The sequence below is a fragment of the Carassius auratus genome, chromosome 45 (assembly GCF_003368295.1).
Source record: "Carassius auratus strain Wakin chromosome 45, ASM336829v1, whole genome shotgun sequence".
In the NCBI taxonomy this organism is placed as follows: domain Eukaryota; kingdom Metazoa; phylum Chordata; class Actinopteri; order Cypriniformes; family Cyprinidae; genus Carassius; species Carassius auratus.
Window position 1 is genome coordinate 201,427 of NC_039287.1, and position 27,918 is coordinate 229,344.

Genomic DNA, 27,918 nt, shown 5'->3' on the forward strand with positions numbered 1-27,918 from the left:
ATATCACAATAATAATTTTGCATATGGTTGAGACTTTTGCAGTAATTTTAATACATTTAAAATGTTCACGGTCAATTTTGTACAATGACAATTTTGTTAATGTGCTGGTTGCCATTAGTGGTCTAATTTAAAATCCGTAGTTGAGAAGCACTGATCGAATGTGCGGTTTGTCTCTTAATTACTGTGGCTGGAGGGAATCCAAGACCATCATCAAAGCAAAACCTCTAATATGAGAGCCAAATACAAACCAACCACTACTGGAATAATAACCAAATTAACCTGATAATCACACGGTGTCATTAAGTTCTATTTTTTGGACATTAAAATCTTCAAAGAAAATCTCTTTGTATAAAAACATTGGAGATTTCATGGATCTCTTGGTATCGGAATCCTGGTATCCTAACGCTAAAGGGTTTCTTCCATCTCCGTAGGGGGTTGAGGGGAAGGCTGTTTTTCTGTCTCCCTTCATGATCTGATTCCCAACAAAGAGCTGATTAAGGACCTCTCTCTCTCTCTCTCTCTGCTCAACATTCGCTTGCTAACACAGATGATGTCACTAACCCGGTGCGGTCCCCACGACTCAACAATAACAAGGTCATCTGGAAGGGTGGGCTGGATGTGAGAGGAGTTTCAAAGGGGAAGAGAAGGAGGTAGCAGTTCTCTTTGTTTCACATTTCATCTGCAGTGGATTTTTTTTTTCATCAAACCACCCAACCAGGACACCCCCACCTCAGCTTAACCCCCCCTCTGATTCTTCTCCACCATCACTTGCCTCCTGTGACATATAGAGGGTGATGTTCAGTAAACCCTGAATGCTGAGCTGAAATCACTGGATGCTGCTGCTTTGTGTGCGACACACAGAGCACTAAGTCTCCATACACTTACAGCAGAGATACACACCGCCTGAGTCTTTCAACAGCTGCTGACTTTGAATCAACATGCCAAAACAAATCATTCATCATAACACAAAACAACACCGAAGGCTCTGTAACTAAAAGGAACTGGTTACAAAATATGAAATGCTACTCCTACATTTTCTGTGCTATTGAAAAAAGCATTAAACAAAACAGTACTTTAATTTGATCTGGAATATGCATGACATTTACCTGTATTAATAGTAAGAGACAGAAACACATTTTCTGTCACATCTGAGGTGAAGATAGGCACTATCAAATCCTCTTTTTTTAATCTTTGAAAGATGTCATTCCCGCCTCATTCACACTCACACCTGACTATTAGAGTGAAAGACTGATGAATAATTCATGAAGGAGGCAAGATGTGAATGAAGGAAGTGAGTTTTTGTGAGTTTAAGAACTATAATCTCACTATAATGTAGCAATTATATACAATGAAACGACGTAATCTACGTCTATTGCATTATGTATTTAATGCATACAAAGACCGTAGGTGCTTTATGGGAGTGGACAGACGCTAAAGTGTTCTTCTAGTATGATTTGACTGCTTAAATTCTTATTTGCGGAGATGTCAGTGCAGATCCATGGGCAATGTAGTTTTTCACCAGCAATTTACTATGCTGAAAATTATTATATAAAAAATTAATTGAAATAATATGGATGGGTGGCTTCAATAACCTTGTAGGCAACAGAAGTCCTGTTAAGTTATGATTAAATATCTATTTACCTATGGTAAAAATGAATGTTTTTATTTTTTACTTCCAGAACTCAACTGATGCCCTCTATAATCTTCAGTTATCTATAGTAATAATGCATATGAACATATTAAAAAGTAATGCTTGAGATTTTTCAAATCCGAAATTATGTCACAACTAAGTCTTTTTTTATAATTATTAGAAGAAAACAATCATTATAGTTTAGCTTTGTTTACCAAAAGCTACGTGAATTGTTTGCTAGATGCTTAATAGCTTGCCAGCTTTAGCTCCATTGAAATCTCTGCCTTGTTTTTGTTCAGTTGATATGAACTTCAAACATGCCATTAAAAACACTAAGTTGCTAATTGACAGTCTAAAAGGAGGAAATGAATCAAGTACATCTCATTAGAATCAACCTATGTTCTTACTCAGCTTCGTAATAGAAGCCATAATAAATGCATCCATTTGTTATGCTAATGCTTTGCTTTCGAGAAACTTTGCATCTTAATTTTAGATCCATGAACCGGAAAGCAGAGATGGAGGGTTAATGCAACAGATGCTAGTTCATTAAATGTGCTTTTTGGGCTATGAGAGAAGACAAACTACTGCTCATGTAAGTGTATGAGTGTGTGTTAGAGAGACACGGCTATTGCTCATAAAGAGGAGTAAAATAATGGCCTCTGCCATATGGTAGGTAGACAGTTGATGAGTGCTGATTATAGTCATGCTTTACTACACAGTATGAAATTAGTATAGAGAATAGTTATTAGTATACTCAGCCATTTTTACACCTTATACATTAAAAAATGGATGCATGGAAAAGCATCCCAGGATTATTTTTTTTTTTTACTATTTTGACTAGTAATACTTTTGCTGTCAGACTTTCAAAAGCTTTGTTGTGAGGCCCACCTTAAACATACAATACAGTTAAAAAATTCTGGGTCTGGAAGATTTTTAAAAAATGTTTTTTGAAAGAAGAAAACAGTAATATTGTGAAACATTATTACAACTTAAAATAATGGTTCTCTATTCTATATATATATATATATATATATATATATATATATATATATATATATATATATATATATATATATCAGTCTAACTATTATTCATGGTGAACACATTTGTGCTGCTTAATATTTGTAATGAAACCTTGATAAATTTTTTAGGATTTTTAGGATATATATATATATATATATATATATATATATATATATATATATATATATATATATATATATATATAAATATAAATATAAAAAAAATATTGCTGACCCACAACTTTTGAATGGCAGTGAATCCACCAATGATCTGGCAACCTCTCAGTAATTTACTAGATCATTAATGTGCATAATAATAATATGTTTATCCATACCTCCTCTGGCATGCTGAGAACCAGTTCATTGTCACTTTGGGTGACGAACCCCTGTAGGAAGTACTCGCTGCAGGCTGCTAGGACAGCCCTGTGTGCACGAAACTCCTTCCCCTCCACCAGCACGGTCACATCACAGAGCAGGCCCTGCTTCCGCTGCTCATTCAGACCCAGCAGGATGTTGGTACAGTGCACCGTCGACTCATACACGTACATGGGAGCTTCAGACTTCTCATCCACGGACATACCGCTCACACCCTGCGCAGACAGAGGGGTCAACATAGGTCATCCGGATGACAGCAGAAGTGCAACACAATACAATGCGTCCAAACCTGGGCCAAACTTAACACTCTTTAAACCCCAAATGTAAGTACATTTGAGTTTTAGAGAGGAAATAATAAAAGATCTAGAGAGGAAAAGTGTTACAGAACAATTGCAAAATGGATTCAATAGCAGGAACCATCGTTTTATCTGATATAAGAGATTTAAACCAATGAAATCCAAGACAGGTGTGTTTACATCGCAAACAGTTTTCTGATCTTCTGGAAGCAGTGTTTCTTTCTGCTCCTAAGTGACTGTTGCGATTTGTATATCCTAACAATCTCAGATGCATGTTTATTATTCTAACGGTGTCTTATTAGAGAAACGTGCTGTTTTATGATCCTAAGTGATATTAAATAAATTAACAAGTTAATTCAATACCTAACATGAAATATATAAATATATATATAAATATCATATAAATTAAAATTAATATATTATTAATTAACATAAATTAGCAATGACATTAATTTCATAAAATATACATATTTAATTAATATAGATCGAAATGAACATCAACCTAGATTAATCAATTGTGTAAAAATGGTAATCAGCAGAAACTACAACAAAAACTTCTGCATCCTGGCCACACGGTTGAACAATCTCACCATGACCACCACCTCGTCACAGATCACACACACAAAGCAAAACAGCAAAAACAAATCCCCAAACCCTACCAGACGACTAGCCAGAGGATCAGCTACTGTCGAGGCATTCACACTCACTCATTTAACATCTATGTACTGCATTCACACTTTACAGTGATCCTATGTGCACACACAGTGGTAGAGTAGCTGGGGAAGGGGATTTAGCTGTCAAAACAGTGGGGTTTCTGCTACTGGTTCTTACGTAGGAAGGGCACAGAAATACTAGCACATGTGATCCTCAGACTTTACCTATCAAAGCGGCTCAACCAGTGCATGTGTGATAAGAGACTTAAGTGTCTCTGGATTCTGGATCAGCTTTGTGTACACAGATGTGTCCTGCCCCCGTGCCCCAGGTCCTGTATCAGAACCTTTTGACAATTGCTCCTCACAATGACTCCGACACATATAATCTCATCAGGGATTCTCGCAGGATGGGCTGCCTTCTGGCTGCCAAGTGAATATCACTAACCTCAAATTAGCATTCAGCCCTGCTGCTGATTTGAATAAGTGCAGATTGAATATGACGAGTCAGGAGCAGACCTCAGCATAAAGCATAACCTTGTGATCCTCTTAAGGAATTTTATTTGCAATATTGGCAAGGTGTGCATATGTTATCTGAACATATAACAGTCCAGGCAAATCCATTCATTTTGAAAGAACGGAAAGAGAGAGGTGGGCTTTTTAACCCAAGGCCATGCTAAACTCTAGGTAAATGCAATCTTAGGTTATATTGCTACAGACTCTAATTTAAGGTCAGTAACTATAGAGGAATCCAGCTTGCCATGGGCACATGACCTGTATTAATAAAAAAAAAAAACTCTCTCTCTCTCTCTCTCTCTATATATATATATATATATATGTATATATATATAAAACAAAAGCATTACATAATTAAAAAATTCACAACAGTTTGTACCACCATTTAACATGTTCATTTTTCTCTCAGTTGCTGAAACTAAACAGCATATGAATGGCTCGGTGAAAAGCGCTTTCATAATTAATAATGTAAGCACTGTGTAGATTGATTGATTGATTGTCCGATGCTACAACATCTCGCTGAAAATATAACTCTACATGGTTTACATCAGTGTTGTTGTGGATAAAAATGACAAAAGCACATTAACAAATTACTCAAACTAAACTAAAATCTAAAAATAAAAGTTAAAAATATCAATAAATACTATAATAGTATGTGAATAATACCAAAATAACACTTATTTATATTTGGAACCAAAATTATGGTATCCCTTTTTTGAACTCTTTTATAGTATAATACTACATTTTTGCTAAATATATATATAAAAAAAAAAAAACATGAATAAATGCTTTGATATGTACCATGGTACTAAACATCGTACTATAATATTTACGTGTATTTCCAAGAATACCATCTATCTATCATTTGTACCATAGTACATGTTACAAAACATGGTAGACTTTAAAAACCATGGTACTTTGTGGCACAGACTTGCAGCACATCTTGCAGAAGCTTTCGGAAAAAATTGCAAGTGTGAATACTGCATTGCTCAGGGTTAAAGTGCCTTTAGCCTGGTGTTTAAAAAGCCGATAAACCAAGGTTAAGCACAGCGTGAAAAGACATACAGAAAGAGAGGATGCTTAAGCTCTGAATCAGGCAGATTTAAACTGCTTTTGAAACTACACAATCTCTACTTTCAGTCTCTGCCAGCAGTCTTTTCCATAACACACTGAGCTATTTAAATTGTCTGGGGCCAACTTCTGCTCGTGGAATGATCGGTGCATGACTAAACAATTCCTCCAGAGCTCCAGCGGCAGCCAGCGCTGCTCTTTCCATCCCTCCAGAAGCCAGGGCTGCCCCTGTCTGCCCCACTGTGGTGAGGGTTGTGCAGCCAGCACTCCTCCCTGCTCCCACAACCACCACTGACTGCACCTTAGGCAAACTCTGACCCGCAAAGACACAGGCCTGAAATCTCTTACCCTTGTCATCCTGATTTAACTCCTGACTGGGTAAAACAGACAAGTCTGTGTACTCCATACAGAAGAAGCAGATGGGTGCAAGCCCTCAAAGCTCAGCTCCATTCAAGGCAGGTTGCATGCAACGGTTACCGTTGAAAGCCTCCTTAAATCAGAGCGTGTCTGTAAAAACTGTGAGCCTTGACGAACGCTGACAGTTTACTGCTGCCCAAATTAAAACATGAAAACGGAAAGTAGTCCTTGGCTGCGTGCAAATGGAAACTCCTCAACCAAAAGAATGGAAACAGTGGGCCCGACGCCTCCCTTTCTTTCTTTCTTTCTTTCTTTCTTTCTTTCTTTCTCTTATCTCTCTCACTCACTCTCAGAGAAAATCAAACCACACAGCATGTGGGTTCAGAGATCCTATACTGCAGCGTGTGAGTGTGCATGCGCATGTGTCAATGTGTGTGGGAGGGACACTGTGGTTATCATGAAAATGAAGAAAACAAAAGACAAAGACAGGTAGAGATTGGCTGTAATGCAAAGCAACAATCACATACTTATGAGGCAAAGACAAAGACAAAGACGCGTCTATTTAATGTGCTTGTTTCTCACAATATATATATATATATATATATATATATATATATATATATATATATATATATATATATAGCTCAGAGAAGGTCAAGTCAGATTGATTTAAACATGTAACACAAAAAACCTGGCACATAAGAGCCATTGATTTGGGAACCAGGTTACACTGATTATGCTGTATCTTTTTTCTTTGCTAAAAAGTACCAGTTTATGAGAATCAGTACATTGGGAATCATACAGCACAGGCGGTTTAGTCTGATTCTGATTAAATTATGATTCTTATGTACTGGTTCTTTTTAGCTAATCAAAACATTCAGTGCAAGATGTTTAGATTGTTTTTGATTCACTATTAAAACGGTTCATAAGAGTCTGTTATTCCTGAATCAGAGTGCGCTGGTTGCGCTGCATGTTGTTGACACCGCAGTAGCTCAATTGAAACACACTTATTCTCTGCATTATTACACTGCACATATTCTTTTTATTCGATCACATTTAATACCAACTTCCAAGTGCACATTCACATCTCCGGTAAATCATGATTTCTTTTGTTGTGTCTCTGAAGATTCAGTAGCGGTGGATTGCCGCTGCTGAAAAGTGGTGCAGGAAACGCTGATTCCAACTGTGAGATTTGACTGAACCGTACCTAAGTATTAGCAAGTTTGTGTCCTACATTCCCAGACATTTACAGCAACAGCCCAACTGGTCACTCCAATTATTGTTTTTCATTTTGTTTCCTTTTTCCTTGCTCTAAATATGTTTTCTATGCTGCCTTTTAGTGGATAATGACCTGTCTTCCAAGAATAATGTTTCCAGATGTGGTTGCAAGGTTCATAAGATGCCAAACACACTATTTCAAAATTGGAATGTGCTTTCTTTCCATGCTGGGATTTTCAGATGTGTGCATTTTGTGCACAAAAGGATGATGCATATGCACACAAACTTACCACAAAATGACTACTTTGAGCCGTGTTACCAATTAGAACTGCTGAGGGATGCAAGGGGTTTGCGCTCCGTCTCATTCTCTCTCTCTGTTCCCTCTCTTCTTTCTATTCTGCAGGCCTTTCTCGATCTTGTTAACCGTGGCAGCTAACGGGTTTTGCGAGGAACACTCCCACACACATCAAAAGCAGAGCTCTGTGATGGGTTTCCGACAGCTGTCGCTGACATTCTACTTTTGCCTGCTCCAGGGGCTGGAAAACTACCAGAGCACAGAAACTAATCTAAAACCAGTCGATTAGACGGAGTATGAAGCCTTACTTTTCAGAGACGGATACCCCCAAGACAATGACGAATGATTGTGCACCCAACTTTTTAATAAGCAATGCAGACCCAGTTCATTACTGACACAAACAACACATTCAGAATGAACTGTCTTCTGATATGATGGAGAACAGGACTATGTGTTTAACTATCTGTGCTAAACCTGATTTTAGACTGATTTGTGAATGAACGGTTTAAAATAGTGACTCATTGAAAAAAAGAATCTTTTAAATATCTCAGCTAACATCAGTAAATGACAGCTCAGATTCAGTCCTGACAGAGGTGTAAGATATGTGTGGAATGGGTATGCAGTTGTTCTCCTGCGATCTTCTGGAAAGCCTGACATGGCGTTTTGGGGGAGGACAGCATATGATGTGCTCTGTGATGTATGTCCTCTTCTCCGTCTCCATAGACACTCTCTGCTGCTGAGCAGAACACTTCTGACAGAATAAAGCTGCCTGCGCTGCTATGTCAATAGAAAAACCTCAACTCACCAGTGACCATCTGCCCCCACACACCCTAAAAATACTAAAAATACCATGGTAATCATAGTTTCCATACAAATGCCACAGTTACCACTCTAAATACAAATGATTCCACAGACTATCACTACTATGGTATCACAATTGATCAAAACGTGATCATGATTACAATTAGTCATGAATTATGTATGGAAAGTATCTGTTACAGCACTGATATAGATCTACTATCGTTCCATTAAAAACGTGCAAAGAACATACCCACTATAAATCAACAGGGGCAAACAAGCTGTGAATAAGAGATTTATTGTGCAGTATAAACAGCTACACTGACTGAGTGACATTCAGGGAGGATAAAGAGAGCATTCTGGTCACACTTTGTGTGTAATTTATTCCAAAACTGAATCAGTTTTGTTATGCTATTAAAAGGATCAATGTGAAATTGATTTACTGATGTAGAAATTGGCAGTAAATGAATTCAGAAACAGCTTATTTTGCATGAAATCTCAAGTTTAGAACCAAACTGATCAAATTTCAATGTAAACTTCGACAATGTTACAAAATATTACTATTTTAAATAAATGACGTTCACTTGAACTTTCTTTTCAAAGAATACTGAAAAAAAATGATCAGTTTACAGCAACTGTTTAAACACTGATAATAATAATAAATGTTACTTTAGCACCGAATCAGCATATTAGAACGATTTATGAAGGAAAAATTTAAATATAAATTAAATTTTAAAATATTTTCAAATAAATAATAATTTATTTTAATTGAACAATTATAGCTCACACTGATTTGTGATGGTTTTACATTGAAACTGTTTTAGCACACAATATTTTGTCTAAGGGAAGTGCCATGACATCTTTCTCAATCTCAACAGATTCATTGCTCTAATGTAGTCAACATTAGCGTAGTTAAATCATAGCAGATTGCATCATCATTACTAACACTCATTTAACCATTACTGCAGATGAAGTGTTACAAGCAAATGATTTGCTTTATGCTAATCCTCACACTAAATCCTAGCACGATATAGGTTTACATTCAACTCTCCATTTCAGCAAATGATCCGATGAACTAATTAGGTGTTTTAGATGTAAAGACACCAATCATTAATGAATGAAAAAGTAATTATTTGTTATTAACTGTTTAAACACCATTTACCTTGTGCAATCACACAAAAAGACCAACACACACACACACACACACGCACGCAATCTCGTACAGACTTGTGATCTGAGACTTCCATGCAGTAGTACATTTCCTTCAACCTTATGACACTGAAACAGACTTAATGGCTCATTAAATTCCAGCTCTGCTGGGTATTAATCATCAGCTTCTATGACTAAATCCTTCTATTCTACATGCGCATACACTGGCAAAAGTGCACACTCACTAATGGAGCCCTTTTAATGGTTCTGTCTCAGTGGGCCTGAATGACAATAATGGACATTTAGAGCTGCGTTTAATAGAGTGTTCATCCGCGGTAGAGGACGGTCTCGACTGTTACCGCACTGGACTCTAACAGCTCTCCTAGAATTATTTATCCTAATTGGGTAGGAATCCTAGTAAAAAAAACTCTTGTTACAGAGAGTAATGTGTAAAGACAAGCGCCTGGAATGAGTATAATCCTCTGTTTTGTTGAAACAATTACCTACCGGCTACAGATTCTCGTTTAGATTCACACGCAGCAGTGTGGGAACAGCCCTCTCTGGACCTTCTCACATGCCACGGGCTTGCAAGATGCAGAGTGTTGTTGTTCTCGATTATTAGTTGACAGAAGATGGATTTTTTTTCATTCAAACACACTTTTGACTACAGTAATAAAGGTAAATGGTACTTCAATCCCTCAAAGGGAAGTTATTCCGGCTCTCTCCGGGCACCGAGTGTGCTTGTCTGAAGGAGATCATCTGTGTGCCTCTCCTGTGGAAATCACTCTTTTCCAGTTGTGCATACAAAACTGGTGCATGAAATGACATAAAAGGCTTGTGGGTGTTTCCAAAATGATAATCTAAGTGTGCATCACACGTTCATTGATTCCACTCATTACTATTGATCCTGTAGGCCTCTTTGATTAAGATCAAATGAAGAACCAATAAGCTTATTTAGCTTATTAATCTGTGCACACAGAGAAAATAAATTATTATTGGGTGCCGTTGAAGTAAACAAGCAGGATATGGCTTACTAAGTGTTTTTTGTTTATACTGTGCCACATGTATGATACGATTTATTTATTGGATTTAAAGGATGAAACTTTTTTTTTACTGCTAGAAACACATGGGACTGCATGGTTGCCAGACATTTAATGAATGAAAACAGTAAAAACAAACACAGTCACGAATGCATCATCAGGAGACCTGTTTGCAGTCCCTGCCAGATGTTTTTAATTAAGCTTAGAATGAATGTTGATTTTTGTCATGTTTTTTAATCATACTTCTACTGACTAAGGGAAAACTGGTGCTGGATGTGGTGGAAATAATTACATGATTAACTGTAGCCTCTGGGAAAAGATCACAAAACAACACAAGATATAAAAAACAAGCATTACGTTTTGCTCAATATGTAGAAGTTGGAGGAAAAAAATATTTTTGTAAGATTTTGTAATGTTCTATGTATCTGTACCATCCCTTTTTTCTTAACACAACTCACTGGAATACCTGATTCTGATTGGCTACTCACAGCGTGTGGTCAAATATTTTCGCATAATTGCATGATCATCATAGGCAGCTGATTTCCTACATCACTTCGCGGTCTCTTTTCACATTAAAATAATTTCTCAAATACATAATTCATATACTCATTACTAATTTGGCAAGAAGCCTTGTAATTAGCGGGAAATTGTACTTTCAGACAGTTGTTATAGCAAAATACCGTTCAGGATGATACAAAATCATTTTATTGTTTATTTGTTTTTATTTTGCAATAATCAAAGGGTAGTATATTATCCTTTTTTATGGATAAAATAATAAAGGTAGGGCTCCTCAAGGGCCATCAAATAGATCTATAAATGTAAAAAAAACCTTAACCTTGGACAATCACATGTAATAAGCTCTTGATAAGAATAAAATGACTTTAAGAGTCATTTACATTAGTTTCTTAATGGAATGCAATTACTATTCTCAATGCTAACTGAATCTCCAGGATACATAATCATGCTTCATTAGTGCCAAACATAATCAGACTATGGTTTCACTGTGTGGCTCTCCTACGCACTTAAGAGGAATGTACCTTTTTTTTCTTTTTTAAAGGTCAAGAGACTTTACCAACTTACTTCTTATTACTGCAGAAAATTTCCACTTTCCCACTTAATTCTTACAATTTCATAATTTATGCAAAAGTTGCAGTCTAGATTTCATGTGTGGGTGCCAAGTGTTTGATGTGTGATTATCTGAGCACACATCTATGATAGCCTGTTGTTCTGCTCTGTCTGTGTATCCAGAATTTAACACTTATCTAGCAAGGATGCATTAAACTGATTATTCAGCTGCTTTTAGCATCGATAAAAATAAATTCAAGAGCACTTTTTGTTTTGATCGTTTTATCAACCTGACCGGGAGTTTCAGCCCAAACTATTCATTTTTCACCATCATTCCTCCTCCTCATCATTATACAGCTAATAATGGCTCATTCACAGAGCACTTAACTCCTATCCTGCCCTTGTCTGGGACCACGGGAGAGTTTCATCCCCAATAAATCTACTTCAGAACTAATTAAAGCCTCTTTTACTTTTGCTGGGTCTTGACACAATAATTCACAAATGCTCATGGACATACAGTAAGTATCGCGCAGGGCACCTGTTGTCAGCAGAGGTCAATGAGTTCTGGTGTTTTACATGATGGCAGAGGGCTAATAAGGACACAGTGGCATTGACACAGTCTTATGTGTAGATTTAGGTCAAAAGTATACCCCCCCCCCAAACATCTGACAAGAGGAACAAGGTCTTGTGAAAGTGTGAGAAACCAAATCGCTCGTCTTCGCTTTCCGCTCCATTCAACAACCTGCTTTCAATATTACTAACAGGTTTGTCAGTGATTTACATTGACATGACGGGTACAGACAGACAGAGAGACAAGGAGACAGACAACTGCAAAAAGCAGATGACTAGAGCGTGAAACGACAGAAACAGACAGACTTAGAAATGATAGACAGGAAGAAGGGATTTTCTTTATTCTTTCATTGGGGCTTTCCAGTTCAGCCACATGTAGATAATCAACTGGTGACCTCTGTGTCTGCATGCACAAAGCTTCACATAGTATTTCCCAATTTATTTTTTTTTAACCCATCATTACACACTTCACCTTTAGCAAAGCCATGTTTTTACTTCTGGTTGGGAATACCTGGCATTCACATATTTGGCTGTTTTGTTTAAGATATGATCTAACTGATTCCAGGCTGTGAAGATAACAAGGAATCCTGGGCATAGTGATGAAGTTAATGAGATCTTTGTATCGACTGGGAATTTGCCTGTACAATGCAGACATACCATAATACCCCTGAAAGCTTTGACCGACATCCTGACTGAGCTCTTTTGTGCTGAATACACAACTAAGTGTTATCTGAGCTCACTTCTGTCATACTTCAGACACGCTTATCAGATTAAAGTCAACCCAACTGCACGATTTCACAAGCAGTGGCCACAGCAGACGTAATAAGAATATTCTACGTATATGATACACAGATAACTATTTTATGACCTCACTGGAGATAAAGGTCAGATATTTTTCCTTCTTGATTTTTAAACTCTCTCTCTATTTATATATACACTGTTTTAGTTTAACTTAATAACCCTGAATCACACTAGACATAATTAAAATATTTCTGAATTTTTTTTTTTTATATTAGATGTGACAAGATCCGACGTGTCTCGCGAGATCTGACTGGTAACGATATCCTTGTGCACACCTTTCAGATATATTTGCATTACACGGGCTTGTTCATCGGTAGTGGTATGTAAGATATTTTATGTTCAAATCAGGCAAGTGGCTGCATGATAAGTGGGAAAATGATGCAGTGTAGTCTTTATCCAGTCATAAAAACTGAATTCACAGTTTAACAAGGAATGTCACAGAATTTGTCAAATTTTGAATGAATTAATCAAAAGTAGGTCATTACACTTAAATCAAATCATGATTTGGAATAGAATCTGTAAATATTAAGTCGAAAAAGTTGATTAAATATAAATTATGCATGCTCTGTCTGACTTTTTTTATGTAATATATATTTTTAATTTGAAGTGTTCAGCAGACTAATACAAAGTTAAATATTATAAATTAAGATGAATGGGACAAGTATTTTAAACTGCTGGCATCATAAACATCTTTACAAATGCGAAGATGTTGATTTGTATGTGTGTGGAGAGTTCAAGGTAAAGGTATGAAGCCATGTCTGTGTTCATTAAGCCAAGCTCTGTCTCTAAATGGATTCAAGTGCCTCTTGCTCAGGCAGAAATCAATAGTATTGTCTGCTTGTGCTACACCCCTGGGGAGAAAAAAAGCAATGCATCATTCCTTTCTCTCTCTCTTTCATGGAGTACACTGAGAAATTGTTAATTATTCATGACTGGGACTGCCAGTTGTGTGAGAGTGTGACTTATTCATAATGGAAAATGTTGAGGGGGCACGGCTTTGCTTGAGTTATTGTACAGCTGGTGTAGACAGAAGCCCGGATCCCATCATCATCAATCTCTGACGACCCCTACTGCCTGAGGATCTGTGTGTTGCAGACATATCGCACAGTAAAAACAACAAAAGTCACAATGCAACTACACATGGACAATATTACTGACCCTCAGATGCTATTTTTGCCATTTTTGGTAGAGCAGCTATAGAAATTGATCCCTTTCTGTCACTGATCATTCTCTCACCGTTGGACAGACTAAAATCCTCTTTGAATAAATCAATAATAAATAAACATGAGATCAGGCATTCAGGAAAAACAATCAGTAAAAAAATCATAATGCCTTGCTTCACCTAGTTTATCTGGGCTAAAATATGAGACATTCAGGTTGTATGGCAGGGCACATATTCTCATCTCTGTGCCTCTCCTCTCCACTCATATTCTGGTTGTACTGATCGGAGAAGATTGATTCACAGCACATCTTTTCTACTCTTTTAATGGGTCAACAGTTTGCTTTGTGCAGGCTACTTAAGATTATGTCTGAATTTAAAATCGAGTATCCGTCTATGCTGTAACTTTGAATATCCACTGAAGAAAGCGATATCTTTATTGTACTATCATTTCATCTGTTAAGGGTGATTTCCGATGACAGCGCTGCTTAGTAGAATTTTTGGTCGAGTCTAACATGGTGTTGTTGAAAGTAAAAATTACTTCCTTGTTTACAACCCTGTTTCAGTTTTTTTCAATATAAAAGTCTTTACTGCTTACTCAATCAGAAAAAAAAGGTTTCTTGCCGTCATCTAACAGCAGAACAATGTAACTAAAATCACCATCATGAAAACACACACTCACACACACAAAGTTTCTCAATGCTAAATATTATTATTAAATACTACCATTTTTATAAAATATTATTTATTTAATAATATTAAACAACAACAGCCTTCATAAAGTTGCTGTTATCACTAGAACATTGTATTCCTCTTCCGTATAATATAAATATAATATAATATAATATAATATAATATATAATATAATATAATATAATATAATATAATATAATATAATATAATATAATATAATAACACAAATTTGAACTCATTAGCAAAAAACACATTTTAAATATTTCATTATATAATATGGAATAATGTAATCTAATATAATTAATATAATATAAATTATTAACATTAAAGTCTATATTACATTATATTATTAAATTAAAATACTTAAAATACATATAATTGGAAAAGCTAATTTCAGTTGAATAAATGTAAACGAGAACATCCACACATGAATAAAATTGGTTACTCCTGTAAAAAATCCTTCACAACGGAAAGCATGCGAACTGATGGAAGCAGCGTTACCTCTGAATGATGTCACTGCAGAACCATGTCAGTGCAAGGGATGATGTGGTAGTCTGGAAATTCCAATGATAACCAAAACCATTCCACTGAATAACTAAGGTTCATGTTGTTTCAAATCTAGGTAACCTAACTTTGAACTCAAGCTGCTGCAAGCACAATGACACAAGTGTGGCGGCATCTGGGGAGCTGATCATTTCTGTATGTGTGTTAGTGGAGGGGAGGAGGGTCACGCATGCCGGAGTATTTTGAGCTGAGTTTGATTAAATGTAGCTTGTATGAATCATGACTTCCCACATAGCAGTTCACAAAGCAGCACGAGTCATGAGCAAGTCTTATATGGTAACAGAAAGGGGCACACATACTCTCATTATGTTATGCTTGAATGGATGCAGGTCTCTGCTGTTGATCTGTAACCGTTACACCCTGAATCAGAGAACTAATCCATAACTAATCTAAACTAATCACCTCATGAATCAAGGTAAAATGCAATTAGTTAAGACATATCAGTGTTCTTGTAAAAGCAGTCATCAACAACCGTATTCACACAAACAGGTGCGAACCTAAAATCGTCCTGTTCACACTTCAGCTTGTAGAAGTGAAGTCAAACACCTTTTATATTCTAGGGAAAGCTATAAAAAACACCAGTTTAATGCAATTTACTTAAAAATGTGGAACTGTTTGCTACAAATTTAAAGGAGTCAGTTTGATTACAGAAAACATTTGTCTGTCTGTCTATCTGTCTGTCCATCTATAGAACAGAAGTCGACACTTCATGCATACATGCAATATATAGTCGCATTTGAGCAGACTAAGTCCCCATTTACACTGCATGATTCCAGTGACCCAATTCCGATTTTTTCCCCTCATGTGGCACAGATCGGATATGACAAGTGAACATGTAAGCAGGAAAAAAACCCCGCATGGATTCAGATTTTCTCAGATCGGATTCAGGCCTAGTTCATATGTGGTAATAAATTTCAATATGAATCGGACATGTGCCAAGTAAGCAGACAAATCGGATATTCCCCAGTAAATGCAAGTCATACGTCATTAAAAAAGTGACGTCAACTCAGGTGGACACCACCAACTGAGATCACATTACTTATTATAGGCGTGATGAATCATAATATCCTGCAATGATAATCCTCAAGCCCCTTGAGATAATTCTTTGCATTTACACACACACACACACACACACACACACGTACAGTACAGACCAAAAGTTTGGACACACCTTTTCATTCAAAGAGTTTTCTTTATTTTCATGACTATGAAAATTGTAGATTCACACTGAAGGCATCAAATCTATGAATTAACACATGTGGAGTTATATATGGAATTATATAAATAACAAAAAAGTGTGAAACAACTGAAAATATTTCATATTCTAGGTCCTTCAAAGTAGCCACCTTTTGCTTTGATTACTGCTCTGCAGTCTGCACACTCTTGGCATTCTCTTGATGAGCTTCAAGAGGTAGTCACCTGAAATGGTCTTCCAACAGTCTTGAAGGAGTTCCCCGAGAGATGCTTAGCACTTGTTGGCCCTTTTGCCTTCTGTCTGCGGTCCAGCTCACCCCTAAACCATCTCGATTGGGTTCAGGTCTGGTGACTGTGGAGGCCAGGTCATCTGGCGCAGCACCCCATCACTCTCCTTCTTGGTCAAATAGCCCTTCATGCCTTCAGTGTGACTCTACAATTTTCATAGTCATGAAAATAAAGAAAACTCTTTGAATGAGAAAGTGTGTCCAAACTTTTGGTCTGTACTGTTACATGCATTATTGCAGCAGCCCTTTACAGGCTTTCACATAAGACCTCACAGATATTATTTATAAAATTACAAAATGCATGCACTCACATACTCATAACTCCATTCACACAGAGATATTGTATCACACACAAGCCTGACCACTGCTGAATCGACAAACCCTGTTAACTGGTGGTTAGATCTGTCAGAAGACTATTTTAGAATATGCGATGCACATCTGCATCACTGGAAGATTTCAATTGCACATAGCAAATTCATATTAGATTTGGCAGGATTTTATTTTACACAAAACAAACAGACTGATGGAAAATCTCCCCATAGGAAAGAAGTGACACGTAGCGCCTCCCACATCTGCACTCTCAGGGTAAGTGTGTTACAAACTGTGTGTGTCATGTGTTTTTGAGTCAAAATGGATTATGAACATATTAAATATGTGCAGTTTAGTACTGTACAACTCTCTTTGCACATGATTTCTATTATCTGACAGACACAGAAAGTAAAAGTGCTTGTTACTATTTAAACTGCATCTCCCATGTCAGGGATATATTTCTCCTTCAGTTTTGATGGAAACGGTTACATCAGTGTTTGACCAATGTTCACGGATAACCTTTGCTTCACTGATAAAGTAGCTTGTTCCTGTTCTGCAAACCTGTTTAGTATTCACTCAAATAAATATTTATTCAGAAGGGAACAGTGGCTTTATGCTAAGGCTGTCAATCATTATATTACTATTGTACTCCAAATACAACTACATGCTGTCTACCCTTGAGTAAAATGCAGTCTCTGAATGTGTTTAGACAAGTTACACAGTAGAAATAGAGAACGGACTTTCTCAGGATCAGATAACGTGCTGGCGACCCAGGTGACAAAATGCTAAGAGCTAATATAAGCACATAGAGGAGTACATTTGTTTGAAAGTGTGTCAGATACACACCTAAGACACGTAGGTTTCCAAAACGACTGCAGTTTGCCGTTCATGGGACTTAGCTGCTGAGAGACAAATATAGCAAACAAGAAAATAAAGGCATGAAAACATGATTCATTTGAAAATAGCAGAGAAGACATGATTATGGACGGGGCCTGAGTGAGCCTCAGGCTATAAGGGCCCACAAAAGTCTTAGACCACATGGTCCGAAACTGTTAAAGGAAGCTAAAGACACAGAGCACAGGTCACTAAGTAATCACTAAGGCCCCGTGCTACTATTTATAGCGGTCTAATATTAGCCTGTCAAAAGACGCATTTCCTTTTTTTATCCCCGTGTCTATCTTTGTCATCTGTCTATCAATCTATTTTCTGCCTGTCTGTCTACTTATCTATCATCTAACTGTCCATCTATCTGTCTATAATTGCCTGTCTATCTTCTCATAAATCTTCATTCAATTTTTTTTTTTTACATCTTTTACATTTAAAAATTACTAGATAGTGTCTTTACATTCAAATTCTAATTGCATTTAAATTGCAACCTCAATTAAAATACAGGCAACTAAAAAAACATTTGGGTGGTTGTGAAGAGGTCTAGACATTGTGAGAAATCACCAGTATTTCAGGACAATATTGTTGCCATTTCCATTTTCCCCTTTCTTGATCTGTGAAGTCATAACCCATGTTTTTTCCCCGCTAAACGGCTGTGTATTTGTCTGTGTTTGCGTGTCTATGCTCCTTCAGATAAATCATAGTTTTAAAGGTTATGATCCAAAGCCTGCACAACTGAGACTTGCTGTGGGTTTGGGGTTAAACACATCTGAGGCTGACTCAAAACGAGAAGACAAATATTTCTCTCTCTCTCTCTCTTAAAGGCACACTTAAACATGGTGGAAATATTCAGATCAGCTTAAACCTATGGAGTGTGCAACTAATGTCAGACTGTAGGAGGCTTCTGCCCACTGCTTGCTTCGTGCTGGCGACAGGGTTGCCTTTATCAGCCATTTGACATTTGGGATGTGGGATTCTTGCTGCTGACCTATTCAAATATTAACCGTTAACAGTTTTTATTTTCAAGGCTTTCAAAAAACTTAACATTTCAGTCAACGAGAGGCTCTGAAATGCCAGAGATCTGCTTCTTTTTCTTGCACACTGACATCCACCCACACACACATATACTTGGTCAGGCCTTTTTGTCTCAGTAAAGATTGTAGCATCTGTTTTCATACTGATTATGCCGCAGAATTTTGCTATTTAATGTAGGCTCACTGGCAGGATTGAGAGATCAATATGACTCTTACAGAATATTGATTTGATCTTGATTAAAACACTGAATCTTAACGGCGTGTGGCCTGGGAGAACAGCAATGCAGATCTTTCTGCTTTCCATCAGATTCAATCCAGGGATGCAGGGTGCATTCACATACATCTGCATAAAGTGCCAACCTCTGGAGGAGTACTGCTGACCAGCTGAATTGAAGAGCTGTTGTCTTAAACCAGTGTTGCTCCACATGGACTTTATGTGCATTTAATTTAATGTAAGTGCCTTCAGAGTTTTGTCGAGTATGTGGCAAGTAACATAGCAAACATTGGGAAAGTCAGTGCAATCCGCATTTAAGTAAAACTTTGTAGATTGGATTGTAACTTAGAGGTTAAAAACTTGGTTTGTAATGGAAAGTCTGTAGGTTTGAACCCAGTAAAGGTGTGATAAATAAAATCACCACTGACCAGGGTGTTGATCCCTAAAATGTCTCTTTAAAACTAGAAATAGACAATAGATTGAGAAAAGTTTAAAACCAAAAATTGGTATGATGTAAATTGGATCAGAAATATTTCAGATTCGGCACTATTTCGAGGTCATTAGTCAAACAAGTACATTTTTGCTGACGTGACTCTTTGTGCATACGGTTAGATATTCTTGATTTCATGGAAGAACAACATGATCATTGGATTTGAAACAAACTAACAGAGTTTATGCAGCTCAACTGTTATTTAAGCAAAAGCAATTTCAGTCTGAATACTGAGACAATTTTGTGAGATAATTACTGAGATAATTTTGAATTAAATTTTTCTCTCAGCTATGTCAATACAAATGACTCAGCACTACAGTGAGGACAGGTAAAAGTGAGCCCCTCTTTGTAAACCACATTTTCCATAGTTGGAGAGACGTTTTCGTAAAACTACGAGCTTTCATTTGACTAAATTAAACTGTTACTTAAAATAGAGCTTAAAGGGATAGTTCCCCCGAAAATGAAAGTTCTGTCATCATTTACTCACTCTCAAGTCAGTCCAAACCTGTATGACTTTACTTCCACTGCAGATCACAAAAGAAGATTATTTTGAGAAACTGTTGTTTTCTGCATATACAACAAAAGTCCAATTATTTTGAATATCTTATTTTGTGTTTCACAGAAGAAAGTCCAGTTATGCAGGTGAACATGTTATTGGTGAACTATCATGGTACAGCTGTACATGGTAATTATTGGACACCACAAACATGGATGAAATTTCCATTTTTTTAAACTACAAATGATTTACCTCCCTCTTTCTGATATGATGTTTCAAGTGCTGTGTAATACAGAGACCCACTAAGATTTCATCACACTATCTATGTCTAAGAATATGAGAATGAAAGAAAGATGCAGATGTGAAAAACAGGAGGATGACCGACAATTAGCAAGAGAGAATAGAAAGAGAGAAATAAAAATGTCCTTTCTGAACTCAGTAACAGCCCTCGCTAGTTTCACCCCGTTGTGAAAACCCTCACGGTAGCTGTTTCTATTTGCAGACAGACGATGTAGCAGTTCAGCAGTCTGAAATGACACGTCTGAGACTGTCGGTCCGGGTCTGGTCTGGTCTGGGCCTGAGTTCTCAGAAAGCGAGGGCCAGTGCGTGCCTCTAGCCACGGATGCGGTTTAGCATCATTAAGCGTTTTAGCCCGTCTGTGGTGTTACTACTCCTACACGCTGGACACCAGCCTCCGAGGACTCATGGAGGGACAGTCCAACAGTGTCTGGCAGAGGTCAACCTCCCACAGGCCGCAAATGACTCCCTGTAGCACTGGGCAGACGGGCCCGCCTAGGCCAGCGGCGCAGATCCATGCTTGTTTGTTTAGAACGAGGCGGTGCACTAAGTCCCACTATGCGTAAGTGCCTATTTTTAGCACCTTTAATCCTTCAATGGATTTGTAATGGCTCAGACTGCAGATATGAAAACAAAAACGAAAAATAATAATAATAAAAACATGAATAGCACGGAAAAAGAATGAGAAGGATAAAAAAAGATGACGCCGAAGTATGTAAGAGGTTTTTATGTGATCTTTCATTATGTTTTGGGCAAAATTTTCCACCTGGAACCTGCATTTCTAGCATTTCCAGGTCAAATTTACAGTCAATATTTAGATTTATACCCATATTATCCAGTATATAACTACTCTAGAGATGATTACTACATGGAGAGGACATAGTACATGGTAATCCACAATGTTCAAATGTTGTTTGCTATAAAGCGATATAAAGAGATCAGACGCTATAAATATAAAGATAAATAATCAGCATCTTCTCCATCGGTGTGGCATCCCATCTGTCACTTTGTGAAGTTTTCATTTACACAGTGCGGGTCTCATCACAGGGGCAGACATTTTGAGATCACATGATCAGCTACTTGCATCTTAGTAAACTTGCCTTTATCTTAATTCACAAATATATCAGCAGCTTGGGCATTTCTACAAATGAATGTTTCATTTTTCATGATGTTGTATTGGCCAGCAAAATAAATAAAGTAATTTACATAAAGTTAAGTTTAGAAACGAGGTGTTATTTGTATAACCACTGCATCAAGATGAGTCAAGGTGAGTGTCATCTTTCAGTGCTAAATAAACTCTCCGCTCTCTCTCTCTTAGCCAGCTGAGGGAGCAGTAACAGCATCCTGCTCAGACAGTGAGATGGTTCATGCCTCTCTCTGACTGGATGCAAAAGACTTCCCTTTCCATTAGTATATGCTGTTCTTACATGCTGTACTTTCATTTCATCAAAGGATTTTGAAAAACAACATATCATGGTTTCCACGAAGATATAAAGCAGCATAACTGATTTCAGCACTGATAATAATAGGAAATGTTTTTTTTTTTTTAAGAAAGCAAAGCAGCATATTTCTCAAGGATCATGTGACAGTGAAGACTGAGTAATGGCTGCTGAAAATACAGCTTTGCCAATAAATTATATTTTAAAATATATAAAAATAGGAAACAGATATTTTTAACTGTAATAAATGTTACAATATTAATGTATTTACTATCCTTTTTTATCAAATAAGTGCAGCCTGAGTAAGCATCAAAAATTTATTTAAAAAAATATAAAAACATAAAAAATCTCACAGACCTCAAACTTTTGAATGGCAGACAGACAGACAGACAGATAAAAATGTAAAAAAGATTGAATTTGCACAATCTTATTTCACACTGCCAATCTATAATTTAGTTGACGACTATTGTCTCTGACTTGCTGAAATTTGAAGAACTGTTTTGAAAGCAATATCCAGCTATATTCCACAGCCGTCTTACACAAAACAGCTAATAAGATCATTTCACAACAACCCGCTCTCTCTCAGGATGTCTGTGTGGTCATTTACAGCCGTGTCACATATCTGCTCAATATATTTGCGTCAAAAAACCTCACGTGAACCCCGACCATTGATTCCTTTTGTTGAATACTGTATGTGCAGTTATATTCTGTGATCGATGCCTCACATGAGAGCTGATGGCAAATGAACACTGATGAGATTAATATAATTTAATCACATGGCATATACATCTCAGGTGAAAAACACCAATATATGCTACTATAGCAAATATCCATAGTTGCATAGTCTGCTAGTCACGTAACTGTCAGTGAAATGAATGGGGACGCAAACACCTTTATATTTAAAAGCACATTTTAGCTGGAGTTCGAACCTAATAATTACACTGAGTATTGTGACAATGAATCACCACGCATCAAGCTGTGCCTCTCATACTGTAATCATTGAGGCCGATAAAAGCCTTTTCACAGCACTCCACCTGCAAGCAATCTCGAGCGATGACTCACCAGGCATCCATCACCTCACTGCACCGTGACTCAGTTACAGCAAACTTGCAGGTCATTGAAGGGGAGCGCTGACGCACTTTCACCGCCTGAAAACACCTGTGTGTAGCATATACCCTTCCCCTTCTAACAGCCTCAACCACCGACCCCATGTAACCTGGCAGACTTCACAACAACAAATGAGCTTCCTGTTTACATATGTGCTCTCAATTTCTGTGTAGTAAGTTTAGCAACAGCCTTCAAGAGGCTAGATTTTATATCTCTTCATAAATTGACTCAAACCGTAGAGAGTGTAAATGCATAATTGTATTAATCAGACTAGATGTATTCATTTATAAATGAACATTTTGAAGCTTTAGTAATCTTTTCTCCACTCACTTGCAATGTTTTTCTTCAAGTATTTGGCATATTACCTTAAAATTGTGTAAACTGAATACTTCGTGTAATTGTTAATGTATGTAAGTTTATGATACGTGCACATTTTTATTTTGATTCATTTATCTATTGAAATAGAAACACGAGATTCTCATTTGTGGCAGAATTGTGCAGTGCTATGACAATCTAAACATGAAAATATGGGACATAATAAACATCTTAAAGTCTTAAAAAATCAACTTGAGGGGAAATTTACCTTTGGATCAGTTGCTTAAAAAAATGAAGTGAAGTTCATTGCAGCTTGGTCAATGCAACAAATTTCATATACCTTAAATATTTTACAGGTGTCCAAATACTTTTTGAATCCACTATAAAGTAACTTATCTACTGTAACTTATAGATACAGCATGTGGTCCCTGCACACAACACAAACCCACATGCATACTTAAGATTAAAGGATGCACCTTGCTAGACGGTGCTGGAAGTACAATATATGTGAGTTTTTTTATTTTTTTACTTTGCACAAAAAAGACCAAAGCAAAGACATTGCCCCTGAGGGGAGAAGTCTACTACATGATAATCCTCTTTCCACTTTATGTGAAGAAATGCCCTTTTCCAGAGCTCCCGAGGTGGTGCTGTCCCCTTTAAGAGGAGAAAATGACAGGTTGAGGAGGGTAGACCAGGCAGGGGGTGAGAGACGAGATGAAGAATTAGATTGTGTGGGCGAGGGCGAGGGGTTTAACAGATAATTAGGACCACAACTCTCGTTCAAAGGGCTCATAAACGCCATGTACACCCACCGATAAAGTCTGTAAACATGCTTAAGCGCACATGGAAAACTGTGGCCGAGGTTGCACATATAATCCCACATATTAACATGCATGCACACCCACAAGCAGAACAGACACGTATACATGCAACACACTAACCGAGCAGACGTGGTTGAGATGAGGGTGTAAAACAAACAAACAAAAAAATGCACATGGTTTTCCAAATGTATTAACAGACCAAACAAAGAGTTTCACAGATCAACTGTCACATTGTTCTGATTCATATATTCTTAAAAACACACAGTTCACAAGAACGAAACGTCTCTCACACTTATGGCACAGAACACAAAGAATGTTCTGAGATGTGTGTGTGTTAATTCCTCTGAATCATAATTTTTCAGTGGGTGCCAGAGATGAATCACAGAATGTTCCACAAGCTCAATAGTACAGACTCCAAACACACTATTCATATTCTGTCCACACTTAGGTAAACAAATCACATTTGTGCCACTATTATTTACTGAATGAATAAACAGTCTAATGACATACTATAAGTGTCCACTCAGGTATAATGTCACCTCAAGTAACCTATTATTTCAATGCCAATGCAGCAGTTTTTCTCTACACACGTGTCAAAACTGCATAAAGAGTAGGGTAAGATGTGCCATTGAACTGTGCATAATGTTTGCCGTGACATCATATAGTATGTATATTGTGGTAAATGGAAAACTGAAAGCTTTGCCTAAAAATTATATTCATATTCTAAATATTGAGTTTTTGTTCTGACTGTTTTCTGAAAGTGTAAATAATATGAAGCAAAATACGACTTTGGAATGCTTTGATCATTTTTCCTATTTATGCTCAGATCTTTATTAGAAATTAAATGATCACATATGCATCACTGATTCAACTTATCCCTTGATACAATACTGTTCCTATGCTGTAGTTGTTTTCTTCTCATAGGTTTTTCCTTTTTGTATTTCAGGTCATAGAACGAAACAGCTGTAAAACTATGGAGCACTGCATTCAACATTTAATGTGAATTTGACATTAGTGCTTTATTTCCCTTCACCCATCGTCTCTGAAATTCAATTCTGTTCTGAAATTAATAGCCTTTGCAAGAAAAAGCGAGAAATAAAGTGTTAAATGAGTCTTGAATAAGGAGCCTTAGCAAACATGGATCACATCAAAGGAAGTTCAATTAGAGCGGGCCTCCCTTGTGTTCAAGGCCATAGCCAGGCTTTGAAAATTAGTGAGGTCCAGTGGGGGGACGCTATAATAACCCCTTTATTATAGAATTGTGCTATAATAACCCCTATAAATACAACTCATCATGATATAAACTATTAACAATTTAAAAGAAACAGAAATGTAAATGTTTGTGGAGGGATGATCATTTTTAAATCATATCCTATTTATTGCTTCAAAATTAATACTTTTATCAGTTGTTTATTATTCATGCAACAATACATATTGTGGTTATAGTTTGTATTAATAACCACTGCTAATAACATTGTCTAGTGCTCTTATGGATGTTTATAGCATGATTTGTGAAAATTAACTACTATACTGAATGACTTCGCATAGACTTCTTCATGGCTTGTGTTTGCGTATTTCATTTAATTCTGTAACCTATACTTGTTCTACAGATCTCTACACTAGTGTTAAATGCTACTGTTTTTGGTAGCGTTGATAAAGTTTCTGACAGGTAATATAATTAGAAATAAATGTATACATTTATTTTTGCATTTGCCTTACCGAATGTGCTATCCTGTCCGTAACAACCTGTCCATGGGCTTTCATGATTACTTTCAGTTTATGCAGTTTCCAGATATTGCTATTAAAACAAACAAAAACGATAAATAAATAAAAATCAAGCCGAAAAAATTTCAAATCGTATATTTTCAAAATAAGATAAGATTATAACGCTGAACGTAAAGTGCAACTTTTTTACTTGATTAACTTTCTAAAATGTCAAATTAGTGAAAAAGACCAGTCCAAAAAAACACGTATAATAGCTGGATCTGGCAACAGAGAGACTCGTTCACTTCACTCCGTAAGCATCTCGCAGCGATCATTTTTATACCATGGATGCTAAACATTTTTTGCAAACTGTCTAAACTCAATCATACATGCAGACATTCATTATGAGGAGTTTAACAGCAAGTTAGTCATTCAGAGAACAAATTCTCCTTTTGAACATGAAAAATTTACAGAAGTCTGGACTTCGGTGACCTCATAGCTGGTAACAGGCCTGCTTGTTTTAATGAAATACGGGAATAACTGATGAGCAGGGTGTGGCAGAGACAAGTCCCACTCATGTATTTGATAATTCTCCCTAGATGGCTCCAGACATGACAGCACTTTCCAAAAACGGTTAGGGGGAGCACCCACATCATTGTATGGATTATCCAGACAGCTGTGCATAAATTTGGCCGGTCTGCATCGATCCTCACACTTACAGGAGCATGTGATAATATACAACACGATCTCATTTGGCTTGGTTGAAGTGGGCCACAGAGGAAAGCCTCCTGTGAACAGACTGTGATCACATGGCTGATGTCTGGCTCTCGCTCACTACTGTGTGTGTGTTGATGGTGGCCATTTAAAACCCTGTTCTGTACTGTATGTTCTTCTATGGAGCTTAACTGGGTCAGTGAGTAATGTTTTAAGTGTTTAAAATATACTCATATCCATGCTGATGTACAATAATATGGTTTTGAGTTAATTTTATACCATTTTCGAGAAAATTGTCAGGGGGAGACGGGGAGCAATTTTAACACACTCAGTTCCTCCAATCAGAAACAAGCTAGAGTAGGATTCCCTCTACATGTGGAAAAAGGAGCATGATCACTTAACCTCAGCAGAAGCTTTCAACAAAATACTGGTTTTGAGGTATAAAAGTTACTTTTTTGATTGGACAGTATTTTCCTTCTAGCCGTTACTCCAGTCTTCACATGATCCCTCATAAAAAATTCGAACATTCTAATTTGCTGCTTTAATATTTTTGTGGAAACCGTGATGATTTTTCCCTATCAAGAGTAAATAGAAGCATTTAAAAGAACAGCATTTATTAGAAATATATATATTTTTGTAGCATTATAAATGCTTTACGGTCACGTTTGAACAATTTAATGCATCCTTGCTTTATAAAACTATGAATCTCTTTAAAAAATAAAATTTTTACCCAACCCCAAAATTTTGAACAGAACTGTACACATCATAATTTATATGCATAATATATATTGCCAGGAGTGATTCAAGAAAGGGCCAACATGCTGCTTACATACTGATAATGTGGCGAAAGTAAATCAAGATCTACCATTTTTGTCCCCAACAAAGACACCCCTGCGTCAAGAGGATCTGCCTATGGGTACTACTGCAGTTTCTCAGCAGAGGTTGAGCCACTTGACTCCCCGGGAGAAGGCAAAAGAAAGGATTAGCATTTGAAGCCCAGCGACACAAAGCGTTGGTTCCCGGCTCGTGAAACGAGAGCGTTCCTCTTCCTTCACATTTATTGTTACCACGTGAGTCTCAAAGGAATTAGAGCCATTCATCAAACCTCCAGAGCCACCAAAGTAATATAGAGAAGGTGAAAAGGGTCTTTTGTGAAGAAGAGATGTCGGTTGTTTTCTTAACGTCTGATTCAAAGCTCTTCAAGCAGACACTTTATGATGGAGGACGCATTCCTCAAATAGTCCAAATCAAACATGGGGGAAAGGATTTTTCTCTTGTCTTCCACTAGCAAATGTTGGATTCTTGAGGTTCTTGTATGGTGAAGGTACAGGTGCTGTTTTGTG

The 27,918-nt window shown here is 37.0% G+C and overlaps 1 protein-coding gene across 3 annotated transcripts in view; it reads right to left on the bottom strand.

The window, feature by feature from the left end:
- LOC113062778 (transcription regulator protein BACH2-like) overlaps positions 1–27,918 on the bottom strand; it is a 77,630-nt gene that overhangs the window by 18,315 nt on the left and 31,397 nt on the right. For 2 of the 3 annotated variants that reach the window (XM_026232746.1, XM_026232745.1), the window contains one exon: positions 2,988–3,242. In XM_026232746.1, coding sequence (XP_026088531.1) covers positions 2,988–3,230 — 243 coding nt within the window. In that variant the 5' untranslated portion in view covers positions 3,231–3,242. Of the gene's footprint in view, positions 1–2,987; positions 3,243–15,206; positions 16,434–27,918 lie in introns of those variants that run through there. The other variant, XM_026232748.1, reaches the window with a different exon arrangement.